The 19935-nt window shown below is 40.4% G+C and overlaps 1 protein-coding gene across 9 annotated transcripts in view; it reads left to right on the top strand.

The window, feature by feature from the left end:
- LOC140199358 (partitioning defective 3 homolog B-like) overlaps positions 1-19935 on the top strand; it is a 1206993-nt gene that overhangs the window by 696964 nt on the left and 490094 nt on the right. For all 9 annotated transcript variants that reach the window (XM_072261292.1, XM_072261291.1, XM_072261294.1 and 6 more), the window contains exon 17: positions 4908-5114. In XM_072261292.1, coding sequence (XP_072117393.1) covers positions 4908-5114 — 207 coding nt within the window. The remainder of the gene's footprint in view (positions 1-4907; positions 5115-19935) is intronic.

Genomic DNA, 19935 nt, shown 5'->3' with positions numbered 1-19935 from the left:
ATGTCGATTTAGATAAGAGAGTATTAACTGCTGTGGATGACTGTAAAAGAAAGTAATTGGCATTTATTTGAATGACATTTTTATCTCCATCTTCTCAATTTCAGTGTGAAACTTCGATTACACTAAACGAACCTTAGAGTAAGGAGATGGTGAAATTTTACAAGATTTCATTGGAAAGTCATATTATGTCATTTGGGAAAGTTATTATCAGCATTTGATAAACTTGCTGTTGTTATTTGTGAATGGTAAATTGCATCTTAAATTCTCAAAGTTTAAATGATTGATTAAACTTGAATGAGAAAGGGCTAGGGAGAATATCCTGGCTATTGATACTCTTTGGTAGAACAGAAGAAGGAGGAAAAATCCAAATATCCCAATGCTACATCTATTAGAATTGTGCATTGAATCCAATTATCTTTGATTTCTACAGGAATGTTATAATTGCATTGCACATTCCTTTCTTTAATTTTAAAGAGTCATTGATTATGAAATTCCTCTGCGAAGGATTTTAAAACTCATTTGTTTTGTCTGTTGTGTAATGTGGCTATTGTACGCAAACAATAGTGACCACTGCAGATTTCACATTCAATCAAACATAAGGAATCAGAGCAGTATGTTTATCTTGGAATATTCATGAAAATATGCGCAGGAACATGAGAAGCTGCAAAGAGTAGTGGATTCTGCCTAATATATTACAGGCACATCTCCAGGAGGTGCTGCCGCAAGAAGGCAGTATCTAACATCAGAGATCCTGACCACATGGGCATGGTGGCTTTTCACAACTGCCATCGAGCAGGAGGTGCAGAAGCATAAATGTTCACACCATCAGTTTCAAGAGCAGCTACTTCAACCGATCGGGTCTTGACCAACCAGCAAAACCCGAAACTCTACAGTTTAGAATACTATGATCAGTTTGATCATGTTGGATGTTTTTAATTATGTTTTGGACTTTTCTTTACTGCTCTGTATTTGCGTATAATATATTTTTTTCCTTATGAATGCAGTTTATGTGGCTGTAATGCTGCTGCAAATAAGATTTTCATTGTACCTGTACTTAGGCATATGACAATTAACCTGACTTGTAAAGGAAGCCATATCTGTAATTGTTAGGATGAGTGATGATGGACTGCTGTAGCTTAATGGATGATGAGTAGGATGTAGGGGAAGAGCGTGAAAAGGCCTTATTTCATTAATGCTGATTATTTCACAATTATTATATGCTCCCAATTTCATTCTTATTGAATGCTGAATGAACCCTAAATTCAAAAAACTTCGGAAAGTTAAGATTCCATCTTCCAGAAGTTCTAACAATGTTGTCCTACATTAATCACCTTCTCAGGAAATGGGACTCACCTGCTATTCTTCTCTCAGCACTTTGAATCTAGAGTTGGTCCTCGATTTCGGAATTTCAGGATGGATAGGAAGTGAGGTCTTAAAAAGGGGAACAGAAGCAAATAGGTGAAGTGTTGAAAGCTTTAAAAAGGGGAAAAAGTCAACAACTCTTGTCTTAAGATAAAATTAACTGGATGCTTTCTGAGTGTGAGGGTCAGATGGACTCTTCGTTCAGTATCCCTACTGCTTTTGTGAAACTAGTATACTGTATACAGGCATCCCTCAGGTTACAGTAAGGTTCTGTTCCTGAGAGCTGTTTGTAGCTTGAACTGTTCATAAATGAAAAACTGTGTGTGGGAGAAGATCGCGGAAACAGCTATGATGGGAGAGGAACTAGGTGCAGGAAGAGCGGTCACCCGCTGGCCTTGCTGACTGACTGAGCGAGTGAATGATTCTATTCAGCATTCCCATTTTGTTCGGCTTCCCCAGTTATTGTGACCCTGGGACATTGGGCTTAGGGAAAATTAGGTGAGGAGAAAAGCTATGCAGGAATGCCCCACTTGCATCTTGCAGTTGCCAGCAAATCCATCCCCATATACCCTGCCAGTCTCCAAAACCATAGCTTGTTCATATGTATGGGATGCCTTTGAGGCATACGTTTTTCTTCTAGGGAGAACCTGTGCCCTTTTCACTTCAAGCCTTGTGTTCTGAGGTGCTTTTAAAACTAACCTTTTATTCCTCTTAGTATTGTATGTTAAAGTACGTTCAGAATGATTAGACACATAGGACATTACAGCGCAATACAGACCCTTCAGTCCATGATGTTGTGCTGAACTTTTAACCTATTCTAAGCTACACCTTACCCTTCCCTCTTATATAGGTCTCCATTTTTTCCTATCATCCACGTGCCTATCTTAAGAGTTTCTTAAATGTCCCTAATGTATCTGCCTCTACCACCACAGCTGGCGGGGTTTTCCATGCGCTGACAACCCTTCTGTGTATATAAACTTACCTTTGACATCCTCCCCATACTTTGCAGCAGTCACCTTAAAACTATGCCCCCTGTTATTAGCCATTAGACCTAGTTTATCACTTATAGACTACTATTCTCATCACTGTTTCATCATCATCACCAACCTCTTCATGATCCTCTGGCTGCTAATATCACATCCTTTTTCCAACAAATGATTGCCTTCCTTTCAAATCCTGATGTGGATTTTACCCATCCTGTTTTGTAAGGAAAACATCTGAAGTTTTCAACTATTTTTTTCCCCAAATTGGAAGTGTTTTTGATGGGGGGAAGGTAACAAGTATTCAGCTTTTCCTCATCCCAACCCAATGTAATGAGATTTATTAATAAGAAGAAGAGAAATGACTAGGAATAACTCAGGCAAATAAGAAATATTAAACCAATATGTAAATAGTCTGTGTGGGCTTCTGTAATGGTGATGAATATTATTCCTGGCATGTAACAAACAAATGAGGTGCTGTCAATCTGTATCCATTAGCTACTGACCATCATAATGATTTGTGGACTAGGGTAAATGTGTTATTGACTAATTTCAGAAAAGCACAGAATAATTCTATAATTTAATTTGCCACCCCTTTGTTACTATAGCTTCCTACCATTGGAATCAATAGCCCAGTTAATCTTGCAGATATAATCTATCATATTTAAAATATTTGCTGACTTTTATTTCTATCGTACCTGTTATGCTAATAGAATAAAGCAGATAATAAAATGCAACGTGTTTCCAGTGAGCCAATTTAGATATAGCAAACTCCCAGAGTCAACAAGATGATAGTCATCTGTGGTTGTGAATTTAAGGGATGAAGATTGACTAGAAAATTACAAGAACTCCCCTGCATCTCTTCCAAGTGGAGTGTTATCTTTAAAATCCTACTTGATTGGGCTGCAGTTTAACTTCTTAGCTGATATCTGATTGATCAAAGTACTTTGTAAGGGATGAAAGACTATAAAGAATGAGCCCTAAACAGAATAGTTCCACATATGTTAATCATTTAAATGACCTGAACAGCTAGAAGAGTATAATCCAAAAGGTTAATAGAATACTGGCTTTTTATCTAAAAGACTAGAAGATAAGCAAATTGAGGTTGTATTTCAACAATATCAAACCCAATTTAGCCACACTGAGTAATTTTTTTCTCACAACGTAGAAGAAGATCAGGTCTGTGCTAACCTTCGGAGAAATCCTATCACTCCCAGGCTCCATCTACTCACTACATCCCATTCTTCCTTCTATCACCCAGTTCTACATTCCATCTCCCTTTGGACTATCTTATAGTGACCAATTAGCTTACCAGCCAGCACATCTGTGGGATGTGGGATGGACATGGACCATCCAGACATCGTGATGGCAGGGTGGAATCCAGATCACCACAGGTGTGAGATAGCAGCTGTACCTGCTGTGCCATTATGTCACCCATTTCGTCTCTGGGCGTCACACTTCAGTACCATGCATTGGTCTTGCAAAGAAAATTTACAAAAATGATACCTGAACTCAGAAGATCATTTTACAAGAAGAAAATAAACAACTAGAGTTGCATTCCTTTTATATCTGGAAAGATTAAAGGGTGATTCGAGTAATTTTTTTAAGATATGATGAGGAAATAGTGAGGTGGATGAAGAGAAACTATAATCATGTTGAGGGTTGAGAACTGTGAGAGTTAAAACCGAGCTTTTCAGGAGCAAAGTTGGACAACATTTTGACATGCAAAGAGTGACAGAAATTTAGAACTCTTCCATAATTTTACATCTGAGTTTCATCATTTTTAGCTAACCTAAGCCAGGTGTAGGATATTAGAACAGTGCAATGGGCTTGAGCGGTGAAGAGTCCAACAGTGCATGTGATAGTGCAATGTTTCCGCAGTACTGCGCTGGAGTGTCAACTTTAATTTTCCTGCTTAAGCATCTAGAGTGCGACCTAAAACTGCAATTTTCTAGCTCTGAGGTATGAGTGCATGCACTGAACCATGCTGAAGTGTAGTTGGATTATTGCTCCCTCTGGGTTCTATTCCCTCAAACATCCCTACTCACAAGGTACAATGTTTTATAATGGTTAACAAAATCAAACAGAAACTGCTATTTTTTAGTACAGAGGAAAAATAACATACCATAGAGAGCTCCACCAAGTGACCTCTCTATTCCTAGTCCGAGTGCAAGTGCTTAAGTAGTTTTTTTCCCACTGTTTATAGTTGAAATCCACTATTTTGTATATTTCAGGTATTGGATCTCCATTCATGATTTATACTTATTATCCTCCAGTTACAATATTTTGTCAGTGAATTAATCTACCTGCTTTCAGTAACTGTCTTCGACTCATTCCATTTTACAGGAAAAATAATCCTACTTTCCTTGTGAGATGTTGCTGTAGTTTCCATCATGACGTGCAGTTGCTGCAGATTGTATGACCTTTTTAAAATTGTGTTCTGAAGCCTGTCTGTTGAACTGTTTTTATTAATCAACTTTGTTTGTTCTGTGCCCTGCTCTAGCTAGGTTCTACCCTACTGATTTTGCATCATGACATTAGCAAAGTTTCTGTTTCTCTTCCCAGACTCCACAGGGAAGGATGTGGGCCCTATGCTAGGTTTGAAGAAGTCTAGCTCGCTCGAGAGTTTGCAGACAGCTGTTGCAGAGGTCAGGAAGAATGAACTCCCTTTCCACAGACCCCGACCTCACATGGTTCGTGGCCGAGGCTGCAACGAGAGCTTCAGGGCTGCAATTGACAAGTCTTATGATGGACCAGAAATTCCTGATGATGGTAAGAACTCTTCAATGCACAATTTTTCTTAATATTGGTTTGACTTTTCATTTGGGGTTGGTTTGCCATAGCAGAAAATCTACATAGGGATTTTTATTTTCTGCGTACTTTCTCTTGGTTTTTTTTGTGGCCCACAATGCCGGCTGAGTTTCATAGAATTAGTTACTGGATTGACGGAAGAGCAGCAAACTGTTCTACTACTTTCTAGATCCTGTATTTGAATGTGATTGCTCTGAATTGGGAATGATTTAGGTTATTGTGCTGTACTGTTCCATGGAAGATGATGCTCTGGGCCAGTAAACTCTCTTTCACAGAATACTTTTGAATGCTGATTGGTTTTGGAGTTACTGAAGAACTCGAATACAAAATAGTTACAGTTTTTGATATTTAGACTTCATTTGATCAGGAAGTGGAGAAGACTGTTTACTCTTACAACCTGTAAAATGTAACATCATTGATAGTGTTTATGTGGAGGGAATCAATAAGTACGGGGCAATGCTTAAAGATAAATGATCACTCTTTTAAGACCAAACAACAGGAATTCTGCAGATGCTGGAAATTCAAGCAACACACATCAAAGTTGCTGGTGAACGCAGCAGGCCAGGCAGCATCTCTAGGAAGAGGTGCAGTCGACGTTTCAGGCCGAGAAGGATGTCCTTCAGTTAGTCCTGACGAAGGGTCTCGGCCTGAAACGTCGACTGCACCTCTTCCCAGAGATGCTGCCTGGCCTGCTGCGTTCACCAGCAACTTTGATGTGTGTTACTCTTTTAGGACCGATGGCTTTGTTTTCGGTCTGACAAGTGTGAATCAGAGAACCTCTTCTTTGAAAGCTGGCAGAAGTAGAGCTTTTGAATATTGTTCAGGCAGAAGTCAATAGATAATTGATAGTGAGGGGATGGTGGTTAAAGATTTGTAGGAGTAGTCAGATACGTGGAATTGAAATTATGATCATATCATCCACTGAATGGCAGAGAAGGTACAAGGTGCTGTGTTCTACTCCTTTTCTGAATTTTCATGCCCATAATCTCATTGTATTTTTTAGTTAGGTCATGGTTAAATTGCATCCCAATTCCACTTGCCTACCTTTGTCCTGTACCTTTTAAATCTTCTACCCAACAAAAAAAGGCATCCATTAGTCTTGCGAGACCATGGATCTGTGCCTGGAAAGTCTTCACTCTCCAGGGCGCAGGCCTGAGCAAGGTTGTATGGAAGACCAGCAGTTGCCCATGCTGCAAGTCCCCCCTCTCCACGACACCAATGTTGTCCAAGGGAAGGGCATTAGGACCCATACAGCTTGGCACCAGTGTCGTCACAGAGCAATGTGTGATTAAGTGCCTTGCTCAAGGACACAACACGTTGCCTCGGCTGGGGCTCGAACTCACGACCTTCAGGTCAGTAGTCCAATGCCTTAACCACTTGGCCATGTGCCCACAACAAATTCTGTCAATTTGTTGATTGCTCATCAGCACTTTGCAGTTCTCATGAAGGGTCTCAACCTGAAATACCAACTGTTTACTCTTTTCCATAGATGCTGTCTGGCCTCCAGCTTTTTGTGTGTGTGGCTTTGATTTCCATCCTCTGCAGATTTTCTCATGTTTGAAATTCTGTCAACATCATTTCTAAAGTTTTCAGTTAGCCATAACTTTGCCTTTTGGGGAGGTATTTTTCCAGATACTTTCTGCTCTCCCATCCTTAAAATCTTTTTTACAATCTCATATTTGATTTTTCTTCCACCCGATGCTCTTGGGTTCTCAGGCCTATCTCATTACGTTGTCCTTACCTAGCGATGAAGGGTTTTAAAACTTAGTTGAAGTCAGAACGTAATGGAATTAGTTGCAGAATTGCAGTACAAGATGTTCTCATTAAAACTTGGTATTCGGCATTTCTCTACCACCCGTCAAACATTTTATGAAGTTGTTCACCATTTTTCTTCAAAATTGCCATCTTTAACGATACTATGAATTAAGAGCAGATGCTGAGACCATGTTGGTAATTCAGCAATATCGTGATTTAATTAAAGCAGAAAATGCTAGAAACACGTAACAGGCTGACAGCATCTGTTGATACAAGAAACAGAGTTGATGTTTCAAATTTAGGACCACTTCTATTCCCGGCATCTGCAGTTCTGTTTTGTGATTTTCATTGTTTAATTAATCCATTTAAACTGAGAAGAAGTTGGAATAAGAAGAGAAAGAAGTGGGGAGGGAAGCTGTAGTCCTTCAAATGGGACATTAAACCCTATAATTACACAAAATGGACAACACAGCTCATAGAAGCCAAGTAGTACATAATCCCATTTATGCTCTGCTGGAGCCATTGTTCATCCTTCCTTAGATAATTCCATAAGTATGTTCCATTATTCCCTTCTCCGTCACATCTTTTATTAGCTACCACACTGCTCCTCTGAACTGCATCCACTGGTAGCTTGTTCCACATTCTCACCAACACTCCAGTATCAAATTTTCTTATGTATGATCTTCTTTTGTCTTCTTGATAATGGTCCATAAAGTTAATCTTTATTTTTGTTCTTCTCCTTGAGTGGAAATACTCGACTTATGTTTCCTTTTTCAGTCTTTCACAATTTCACAGATCTCAATGAGTAAGGACTGCTAATTTATTTATTTTTTCCCTGATGGGTATAATAATGTAGATCTTGTGTTATCATTGTAAATACATTTCGCACTCTCCACGGTACTTCTGTTCCCTTTATATATCTATAAGCCATTGTCCTATTTATCTGTTCTGGTGAATTCTAAAAGATGCAACGGCAGTGCCCCAATAAGAGAAAGGAATGCACTGATGCACTTCAGAAGTGAAAACAAGGCGAAGCTGTATAAACTAAATAGTGAAATGTTCAAAGTGGAAAAGGAGCTGCGAGACTTGAGGTTTTACAAACATGAATTTGTGAAGGATGTCGATAAGGTTATTAATAAAACATGCAAGTCCCCTGTGACTGCTAATAGAGTCGTAGAGTACAAAGGCAAGGGACCTGTGGGGCAAGCCATTAAAAGTCAACGGTAATGCCTCATTGAGTAAATTGTGCCCATTCTGGGACATCAGTTCCTTGGAGAGGGTTCAGAGGCGATCTAGCAGAATGGGAGCATGAGGGAATTTCAATTTATGAAGCGATTAGAGAAGCTGATGTAAAATCCTTGTAACAGATAAGCTTACAGGGAGATTTAATATTCAAAATTACTATGGACTTTAAAAGGGTTAATAGAAAAATAGGCAAATGGATCAAGTTATCAAACATAGATTTTAAGATTTATTTTATTTTGTGATACAGTGTGGAATAGGCCCTTCTGATTCTTTGAGCTGAACTGCCAAGCAGCCCTCAGAAACACCGGTTTAGCCCTATCCTAATCACAGGACAGTTTACTATGACCAGTGAACCCACCGGGTCCTTGGACTGTGGGAGGAAACAGGAGCACCCGGAGGAAACCTACGCGTTCCACGGTGAGGACTTACAGAGGACGCCGGGCTTGAACTCTGAACCCCAACGCCCCGTGCTGAAATAGTGTTGCGCTAACCTCTACACTACCGTAACACCCACGATGATTGCCAAAATGCGCCAAGGGTGTGCTGAAAACAAATCTTCTCAACAAAGGCAGAAAGTTGTTGTGATAGGATCTGAAGGTGGGGCGAAAGCAAGCTCACTGTGGTAGATAGGATCATGAATTTTCAAGTCAGTGGGGAAAGAGCAGCCGGTGGAATCAGTTGTCAGCTCTTCTGGTGCGCTGCCACCATCGCTGTTGGCCGAGTGACCTCTTTTTCTGCAGAATGATTCTCATGCTGGTTTGCATAAACCTTTCCATAGGGGTGTGTGATAATTATCTGGTCATTCCAACTTGTTATTTATGGGACATTAGCGAAGCCAACTTGCCTGCCTCATTTATTTATATAATGGTAGTCATTTCAGTTGTAAAATAATTCAATGTGTAATGTGCTTTAAAACATTTCAGTACAATAAAATGCCGTTACTCAGGACATTTGTCCTCTGATTAGGAGCACTAAATCCAAAAATTTGCACACTGTACTCCTTCACTGAAATTTAGCTCCATTGAAGCAAGTAGATCTGCATTTTGGAGGTGAGGTATTGCTCACAGATGCTACTGTACTGCAGGTTCAGCACTTCTCATCTGAGAGTGAATTTCTCCAGCTACATTCCTATGACAGTAGTAGTTTGCGTTTCAGAGCTAGGATAGCTTCAGAAGAAAGAGTTTGTAACAATGGTTAAAGGTCATGGTTGGGTCAGGCTTGAGGCTTATCCAGGATGGTTTTGCAAATCGTATTTTATTCATGATTAATTTTCCTGTGAATCATTGGATATATTTTTAACATGAAAACTATTTTTCAGTTGCAGAGCCAAATCTTTATGCTATTGAGATGGCAAGTGATATATCACAAAGGCACTTTGGCTGACTGAAGACAGGGCTAGAGACATGGTTTATCTTACCATTCCTTTCCTCCTCATATCGCTAGCAGTTGATTACTGGCTTATTTCACGCATGAGCAGTTGCTGGTATCTCATGAGCAGTTTCATTTCTTTTGAGTTGTAGGTTTTCAATATTCATGAAAATCATTCCAATAATAAACCGCTTGTGGTATAATAGCCAACATTTGTTTATATGACAGACACGATGACTTCAGCTGCACATTGCTATTATTAATTTTTTATGCCTATATACAAGGTCACAGCAAATTAATTTTTGTAGCACAGTTAACATTTGATTTTTTGTGTGTTTTATTATTTTACTGAATTCTTTTCTCATTCTATATGTACTTAATCTATTTTTTGAGAAACACAAGTGATTCTATCCTTTTAACTTGCCACCTATTACCGAGGGGTGATTTAACGTTATGTAGAAGAGTAGGAGACCACTCAGAGCTTTGATTGCTAGTTGGTGAGGTCATGACTGATCTGTATCTTAGCTCAATTTGCCCCTATTGGTTTCATATCCTGTAACTAACAAACTATCAATCTATGTTTTGAAATTTTTCATTGATTTCTATCCTCCAGAGTTTAATTTGCAGAGGAAATTCCATATTTCTGGCACTGTTTGGGTGAGGGTGCTTAATCAACTTTGATCTTCACTCAAGTTTTTGTTCCAGATTGCTGCCCATATTGCATTTCTCTGTGCCTATCCTATGACTCCTCTCACAACACCATTCAGCAGGGCCCTAAATAGTCCTTCCAGGTGAGGCAGGCATTCCTGTTTGAATCCACAGCTGTTTTTCTCATTGCATCTGATGCTCTCAGTGGTGGCTCCCTCTACGTTGGTGATACCCAATGCAGAGTGGAGGGATAGCAACATCTACCCTTCGTTCTATTTGTCATATCAACCAGGATCACTTAGTGGTGACCCATCTTAATTCCACTTCACATTCTCCTACTGATGTGTATGTACGTATCTTTCTCTGCTGCCAGCTTGAGGCTGGTCGTGGATAAGGGGAACAGCGCCTCATGTTCCTCCTTGGAATTCTCCAACCTGATGGCATGAACATTGATTTCTCTAACTTCCAATAGCCACACCCCTCTGTCCCTTCCTCCTACTCCCCTTATCACACCAGTCCCCATCACTTTACCTCTTAACCTTCTTCCCCTCTCCAATGCTCTTCATCTGCCCATCACCTACATATTCTTCCCACTGATTCCCTCCCCTTTATTCCATGCTCCACCATCTTTTCCTATCAGGTTACATCTTCAGCTATTTATCACTTTGGTCTATCACCTCCTAACCTCTTACATCATTCCTGCTCTCTCCCTTCCCTCATTTGCCTATCATTCTCCTCCCCCCCACCTCACCTGGATCCATCTGTTGCCAGCTCTTGCTCAACCCCTTCTCCTTATCTTTTATTCTGGCTATCTTCCTTCTTTCTTTCCAGTCCTGATGAAGTTCTTGATCTGAAACTCTGACTGTCCATTTCCTTCCAGAGACACTGCCTGCCCCGTTCAGTTTAGCCTTTTGTATGCTGCTCCAGATTCCAGTATTTACAGTCTTGTGTCTGTATTTAAGGGAGTAAGTTATTTTGTGTTATTATCTCTTATGTGAACCCATGCTGCACTGCCTCCAAGGCTAATATATCTCTATCAGGTATGCCGCCCAAAGGAAATCCTGGTATGGTAAAAAACTGCTTTCAGTAATGGTGACTAGAAAATCAGGATATTGTAAAAAAATATACCTAGTTCACTCATGTTCTTCAGAGAATGGAAAAAAGGACCTTACCCACCCAATCTGGCCTTTATGTGATTTCAGATGCACAATGATGTACTTGACTTAACTGCCCTGAATTGGCCTAAGATTTCACTTGATTCAAGGGCAATTAAGAGTGGGAAATGACTACTTGATGCCAAGGTCCTGTAAATCAATAAGTGGAACAAAACCAGATTCAGCTCTCCAGATGTAATCTAAAGTGAGCTTTATACAACTCACGCATAGCTTCTGTCACTTAGAATTTGGGCCCTTTGAGATGAAGACTAACATTCCATGAGCCTTTTAAATTGTTTCTGTTCTGTTCACTTGATTCTCCTGCAAGGACCAATGATGCATTGATGAAAAGACTTTGTCTTCTTGGTCTTGAGTACAAGCCTTGCTACGATATGGCACAGCGGTTAGAGCATCATTTTACAGCACCATCTGTAAGATCAGGGTATTTAAACTGATAGATATATTTAAACTGTAATAATATTTTCTCACTTCCACCAACAAATTAGCTGATTGTTTTCTTTGGATTCTCGCCGTTGTCTGTAAGGGAGGCGTACCTTCTCCCCCTGGTTACTTCTAGACACTCCGTTTCCCTACCACATTTTAAAGATGTACAGTTAGGATTTGCTATGATGGTGCTGGAAGTGTGGTGACACTTGTGGGTTGCCCTACCACAGTCGTCACTGATTTAACACAAAGCAGCACATTTCACTGTATGTTTCAATATATGTGATATATAAAGCTAATCTCTGTGTATGTGTTCCAACTTCATTATGGCTGCAGGGTTGAATCAGTGGCTTTGTGGCAACCTGTATGTAATTACATTAAAAAAACAAAAGCCATTTGAATGTCCCGTGCATGTTCAAGTTGCAGATGTACAGGCTCGCATTTAACTCTGTGGCCTTGCACGGCAGGAATTGTGCCTGTGGATGAGAAGGCCCTTCACAAATTCAGCAGGAAATACCTGCATTAAAGCCACTTACACAAGGTGTTGATAGGTTCCTCTGAAGAGAGGTGACTGGGGGTTCATGTGATATAAATGAGAATATTAAATGTCCCTCTGAGTTTGTAATGCACCTCTTTAAACTAAAATATAAACAAACCCTATAACTTATTTATGAAGCTCTGACAGCTATTATAATCAAAAAACATTTTGGATGAGAAAGAAATAGGATTGTTATTCCCACTTGTGAGGCCAAGTAAAAGCTATTGTGGAAATACAAATCTCATGTCAATGCCCTTCCATTACAAATACTTAAATTATTAATGGATTGTTTGGACAACCCCACAAAATAACTGGTATTGAAGGGAGAGGTTTCAAATGCTACTGCATTATGAACAATATTTAAACAGTAATTATTTTTTTCTCTCTTTCACCTACACATTTTCTGATTGTTTTCTTTGGGTTTAGAGTTTTAAACTAAATAGTTCTCCCACCGATATGTTATGAAGCCTCATCACCAAAATTACCACTGTTAATTAGGATCTAACATTTAAAAGGAAAACCTTGCATTTACAAGGCATCTTTAGCAGTTAATCTGTGCACAGTGAGTCACTAGATAGTGACCAAGTCAGTTGTGTATTGTTTATTAAGGGAAGGTACAGTCCAGGACAGTGTGGTGAATTCTTCTGCTCATCATGTTGTACGATGATATATGTGATGTTCATTGTGATGCAGATGGGATTCACCATAACACGTTAAATAAACCTCATCCTAGGGTTTTAAGTTCAAGTCACTGGTGTGCAATTTAAATCCACTACCTCCTGACTTGGAAGTGAGCATGCCAGTACTGAATCAGAAATGACATCCCTCTCACTGCACATACATTGATTATGAGTATTAAGCACGCAGCTCTAGACTTGATTTACATTGGGAAAGAAAACAACTGAAGGCTGCACACTGTTTCTTTCCTTGAGCTGATCTGCTTGTCGTACTTTGCACTGTGTCAAACATCGATGTTTCACTCCTAGCTGGATATGTAGCTTGGCAGGTGGTGTACTGACACATGTCACGCTAATAGATCTTCAATCAAAAATTCACTGTGGTTACCCACCACAACTCCCATATAGTACAGGTTACAATACAATGTCCCTGCACTTGTGTTAATGCTTATGTTTTCCCTGTGCCTTTATGACAGGAACTGAATGAAGCCCTTTAACCTCTGAAACACCAGGTTGTTGGCCAAGAGCCATCACAGGGACTTAAAACACGGGCAAAGGCTGATATTTTATTGAGACTCCTCCAAAGAGGGGCTGGTAACTGCTGCCCTTTCCTTTATTTGTCCTTCAATAGATCACCAGCGTCCTATCTGGCTGCTTCACATCCTGGTATGGCAACTGCTCTGCCCAAAGACAAAGGAAATAGCGAGTTGAGAACACAACCTAGCCCGTTATGCAAAACAACTTACCCCCTCACTGACTTTCTCTACACTTCCTGCAACCTAGGCAAAGCAGTCAACATAATCACCCATCCCAGTTATCCTCTCCTCTCCCCCATTGGGCAGGAGATACAAAAGCCTAAGAGTATGTACCACCAAAAGACAGCTTCTATTGTTATAAGATTTGTGAACCAACCTCTCGTACTGAACTCTTGGGGACACAAGAGGCTGCAGGTGCTGGAATTTTCTTTATCCCCTCCCCTACCAGGTGCAACCTGCCTGTCATCTTCCACCCCTTCTCAGTCCATCGATCACCCCGGACTCCTTTCCCACTGCTACGCTTCCCCTCCTTATACTGGCCATCTCACTTCTCTACTCTCACAAACACGAGGAAAGGTCTTGGCCTGAAACGTCGACCTTTCCATGTTTATTCCTTTCCATAGATGCTGCTTGACCTGCTGAGTTCCTCCAGCATTTTGTGTGTGTGTGTGTGTGTTGCCTTTGTACTCTCACTCCTGGTGCAAGGCTTTGACCCAAACTTCCTTTTTTCCCCCCAAGACTGCTCCTCGACACACTGAACTCTCTTACCACATAGTTTTTGCTCTTGAACTTTTGATCTCCAAATTTACCTCAATGTAGCCCTCACATTTTATTTGTCTACAAGCACTTTCTCTGTAAATGCAATATTGTATTCTGCATTTTGTTTTCTTTGCATCACCTTAATGTAATCGTGTGGCATGGCGCACAAACAAAAGCTTTCCACTGTATCTCTGTGCATGAGACACTAATAAACCAATAAACCAAAGCTGAGGATGAGAGAGTGAGACAAAAGAGGCACAGTCCTCACACGCTCCCCCTCCCCACTAAACCTGAGACACCACAAGGAAGTTGACAAATCCACAGTCTAATATGCTCATCCTAAGATAGTTAAATTCAAATCTCTGATCTCTGTTCATGTGTACATCTGGTCATTATCGCATGATGAGTTGGTGCATTGGTGATTCAGTGAGAAAATTCTCACCAGCCACACAGGAGGTCCAAGTTTGCCTCCCTGCCAATGCAGCATTGACTTTGAATGGCAATGCAGTAGACCAGGCGCTGTCTGTGTGGATTTTGCACTTCCTCCCTGTGACTGGATGTGTTTCTCCTGAGTGCACCTGTATAATTCTATGGCCCCAGGAGATGCATTTTGATAGGTTAATTTTCTACTTGGTGTTGGGTAACTTATCATGGAGCAGGCCACAGCAGTAATTATATTTTGGTAGACAATATTTAGCCAATATATCTTCCTCATTGTTTTCAGATCTCATATACTGTAGATTGTCAGCCTTGTATCTTTTTACCCTATCCACCATCAACTCCTGCCCAATCCCTGGATCCAGACATGGTCTCAGATGACACATTTTTAGTGAAGAATGTTTGCAGCTATTTTGCAATGATATACAGGTATGTGACCTTGAGCCTAGAAGTACTGAAATATACAGCACAAAATAGCTAACCATCGTCATCATTAATCAAAGTGAAATAGGGTAGCTGCTGGCAGTCCAGACCAAGTGGCATATTAGAGTTTGGTGTTTCACGACAATATAGCAAAACGCTTTACTGAAAAGACTGTGATAACCTGAATATCCTCCTCCAGAAAAACTAAAGCAGATGGAATTCGTTTGCAAATTTCAGTGTGACGATGGAGAGATTTTTGTTAGGAAAGAACTTTATCAGATATGGAACCAAGGAAGTTAAATTGAGCTAAGGTATAGATCAGCCAAAGTCTAACTGACCGGGCAAACTGGCTGTCAGTATGCTTGTTATTTTCCTCCTGAACGGTCCATTCCTATTGTCATTAGTCAAGCCACATCAGAATCTTAACTAACCTCTGACTATAAATTGGGTTATAAACTAAAATGAATATCCAGCTGAAGATTAACGTGTTAAAAGTATTTCAGCTTGATCAACACACAAAGTGCAGGTAATTTGTAGTCACCACATGAAGATACCATGCCTTTTGTTCTTATTCCTGTTTTTGCTTAAATATGTCACTGACTGGAGTGGGATTTCTAAGTTGCTTGTTCCTCCAACATTCTGTACTTGATAGTCATTTAGCTGGTCACCTATAGGGTGATTTACAATCAAGCCTCATTCATGTGGCTCAGAGAAGCACATCCATACCTAAGATCCACTCATTATACCATGTAAGTGACCCCTTGTGTTTAGATTTCCCTCATCATAGTTCAGGATTGTTTTAGATTACCATTTAAAGCTTTCATCTGCTTTCACTGGTGTTGTAATTTAGTTTGAAGGGGCATTCTGGGCTTCCTTTATCCATAACCACTTCTTATTTGTTCATAATATCCAAATGATGATTATATCAGATTCACAGTACCACTGGGCATACTTTGTGATTCTCCTCTCTTTGGCCAATAAATAGCGTTTTGTATTAAGGTTAAGTGCTCAAAAAGATTCAGTAATGCCTCATTTCTATGACAACTCTTTTCTATGAAGTTATGTCTTAAACTGCAGTAGGCTGTAGATCCAGCACCAGGATTGAGTGCATAACATTCCAGATGCTTGTGCATATGCTTTCATTATGAGTACCGAATACCTCTGTGTTAAAAGGCCCGACCACTAACTACAGCCACCACTCACTCATGCACACGCTACTCTAGAATATGTGGATCCTGGATCAGCCTCTGCAGCCACCTGAGGACCTACCAATGGACAATGCCTTAATTTGAAAGTAAATTTATTATCAAAGTACATATATGTCACCATATACAACCCTGCGATTCATTTTCTTGCAGTCATTCACAATAAATACAAGAAACAGAAGAGAACAATGAAAGACTACACCCAACAGGACAAATAAACAACCAATATGCAAAAGATAACAACTGTGAAAGTATGAAAAGAAAGGAAAAAAGATAATAAGTAAACAAACAAACAATGAATATAGAGAACATGAGATGAAGAGTCCTTGAAAGTGAGTCCATCGGTTGTGGGAACAGTTCAGTGATGGAGTGAGTGAAGTTATTCCCTCTGGTTCAAGAGCCTGATCGTTGAGGGTAAATAGCTGTCCTTGAACCTGGTGGTGTGAGTCTTGAGGCCCTTGTACCTCCTTCCCGATGGTAGCAGCGAGAAGAGAGCGTGGCCTGGATGGTGGGGGTCTTTGATGGATGTTGCTCTCCTGTGACAGCACTCCTTGTAGACGTGTTCAGTGGTGGAGAGTGCTTTACCCTTGATGGACCGGGATGTACCTACTACTCTTTCTAGGCTTTTCCCTTCAAGGGCGTTGGTGTTTCTATACCTGGCCATGATGCAATTGGTGAATGTTCTCCCTTTTGCGCATTTATAGAAGTTTGTCAAAGTTTTAGATGACGTGCTGAATCTTTGCAAACTTCTAAGAAAGTAGAGGGGCTGCCAGGGGAACATCTCACTTGACTCGAGTGATCTCTGTGTTAAGGCAGTTTTGGCAATGAATATTCACTCTTATGGAATAGACAAATCACTGCCAATTATGAAGTTTATTTTGTTCTTACAGAATTAAAAAAATAAATACAAGATGCTAAAGAAACAAAAATATTGTCAGTTTGTATCAATGGATCATGTTATGAAAAATTGCAAAACGGACTGCTTTCTAGGGAACATAGCCTCTTTTTAATGCCCGGATGTATTGTTCTGATAATTCAGCTTTCTTACAAAAACCATTGAGGACAGTGGTAAAAATCTGAAATATTATGAATATCTGAACATAATCAAAGAACATCAAAGGAGTGAGAAGCTATAAGACTGCAGAGAATTGTTCATAGAACGTTGCCTTTTAATGTGGTTAAAGCTGTGGATAAATGAAAGTTGAAACTAGCAAGTCAGGCAGCATCTCTGGAGGGGATTAACAGTCAACATTTCAGGCTGAGACTCTTCATCATGACTGGAAATGAAGGGGGCAGAAGCCAAAATAGGAAGTGGAGGTGGAGACAAGGGCATATAAGCTGGTAGATGATAGGTGAGATAAGAGGAGGTGGAAAGTGGATAGGTGGGAAGGGTGGGATGAAATAATAAACTGAGAGGGGATAGGTGGAAGAGCTGAAGAAGAAGGAATCTAATAGGAGAGGACAGTGGACTATGGAAGAAAAAGAAGAAAGGGGGAACCAGAGGAAGGTGATTGGCAGGTGAGAAGGGGTAAGTGGGGAATGAAAAAGGAGAGAAGGGAGGAGAGGAGAGAAATTACTGGAAATTAGAGAAATCGAAGTTCATGCCATCAGGTTGGAGGCCACCGAGATCAAATATGAGGCGTTGTTCTCCAACTTAAGTTTGAATGGCAGTAGAGGCTGTGGACAGACATGTTGGTATGGGAATGCGAAGATGAATTGAAATGGGTAGCCATCAGGAGATCTTTCTGCCTTTAGTGATGGACAGAATGAAGTACTCGACAGAGTTGAGCCCTATCGCCTCACAGATGTAGAGGAAGCCACACCGGGAGCACCAGATACAAGAGGTGACCCCTAACAGACGTACAGATGAAATATTGCATCACTGGAAGGACAGTTTGGGGCCCTGAATGGTGGTGAGTGAGGTGGAGCCACTAGGAGACCCTGCCTTTTGCAGTGGACAGAGCAAAAGTCCTTACGAAGCAGTCCCCCATTGTTAGCCTCTTGGAGAATCTATACAGTGGTAAGGTAAATCCATCTTGCTGTACTCCCTCTGGCTCAAGTAATTTTTTTCTTAGGAAGGAAATTCAGACCTGTTCATAAAATTTCTGGTGCGGTCGCACCTACATAATTGCAGTAAAATGCCTTTTCTTTTGTACTCGGATCCTGCTGCATTAAATGCCAGTAGACAATTTGCTTTATTAATTGCCTGCTGTATCTGCACATTAATGTTAAATGATTCATGTACAAGAATACTCGGGTCCTTTTTAATAGCAATGCTTTTCAATCTTTCACCAATTAATATTTTTTCTTTCTCCCCATCAGGGCAGGATATTTCTCATTTTTCCATATTAGATTCCATTTGCTTGTCCATTCACTTAGCTTGTTTAAATCCACTAGAGTCCTCCCTACATCCTCCTTACAACCTACAGGGCCACCCAGCCTTTATCACCAGGAAGCATAGATCTATTGTGCTTGTTCTCCTCTTTCAAACCAATGATATATATTGTGGAGTGCTGATCCTTGTAGCACCCTCAGCCTCCCAGCATGAAACAGAACATTTATTTCTACTCTTTGTTTTTTATATTTGGTTTTATAGTTTATTTTATAGTTGGTTTATTATTGTCACGTGTACCAAGATATAGTGAAAAGTTTGACTTGCTTACTATTTAAATAAATCAAGTCATTGCATAGTGCATTGAGCTAGAATAAAGTAAAACAGCAGTGAAGAATCGTGTAATAGCTACTGATAAAGTGCATTACAGGTAAACAAAAAAGTTCAAGCTCGTAACGAGGTGGTGAGGCCAAGAGACCATCTGATCGTACAAGATGTCTGTCCAAGGGTCTGATAATAGCAGGCCAGAAGCTGGCCTTGAGCCTGGTGATATGTGTTTTCAAGCTGTTGTATCTTCTGTCTCATGGGAGAAGGGAGAAGAGAGAATGTCTGGGATATGTGGGGTCCTTGATTCTGCCTGCTTCTTTACTGAGCCGGTGACAAATATAGAGAGAGTCCATGGAGAGGATGCTGGTGTCTCTGATGTGCTAAGCTATGCCCACAACCCTGTGCAGTTTCTTGTGGTCAAATGCAGAGCAGTATCCATGCCAAGCTGTTAAGCATCCAGGTGCATCAATATAAATCGGTAACGGTCAACTGCGACATGCTGAATTTCCTTAGCCTCCTCAGGAAGTAGAGTCAATTATGTTTCCTGGCCATGGCATCAATGTGTTTGGAGTAAGCCAGGCTTTTGGTGATAGTTACACTGAGGAACTTGAAGCTCTCAGCCCTCTCAACCTCAGCATCATTTCTGACATCAATGACCAGTTGCTTTGTTTTATTGACATTGACAGAAAGGTTATTTTCATGACACTGTGTCAATAAACTCTTTATCTCCTTCCTGTACTCCAACTCATTATTATTTGAGATCCAGCTCACTACAGTTGTGTCATTTGCCAACTTGTCAATGGAGTAAGGGCAGAATTTGGCCACACTATTGTAACTGTAGAGAGAGTAGAGTAGGGCAGTTGAGGATGCAACCTTGTGAGGCACCAGGGTTTGGAATAATTGTGGTGAAGGCATTTCTGCCTATCCTTACTG

The sequence above is a fragment of the Mobula birostris genome, chromosome 6, assembly GCF_030028105.1.
Source record: "Mobula birostris isolate sMobBir1 chromosome 6, sMobBir1.hap1, whole genome shotgun sequence".
Classification (NCBI taxonomy): Eukaryota; Metazoa; Chordata; class Chondrichthyes; order Myliobatiformes; family Myliobatidae; genus Mobula; species Mobula birostris.
Note: the sequence above shows the minus strand (reverse complement) of the source record. Positions and strands in the feature narration are given on the sequence as shown.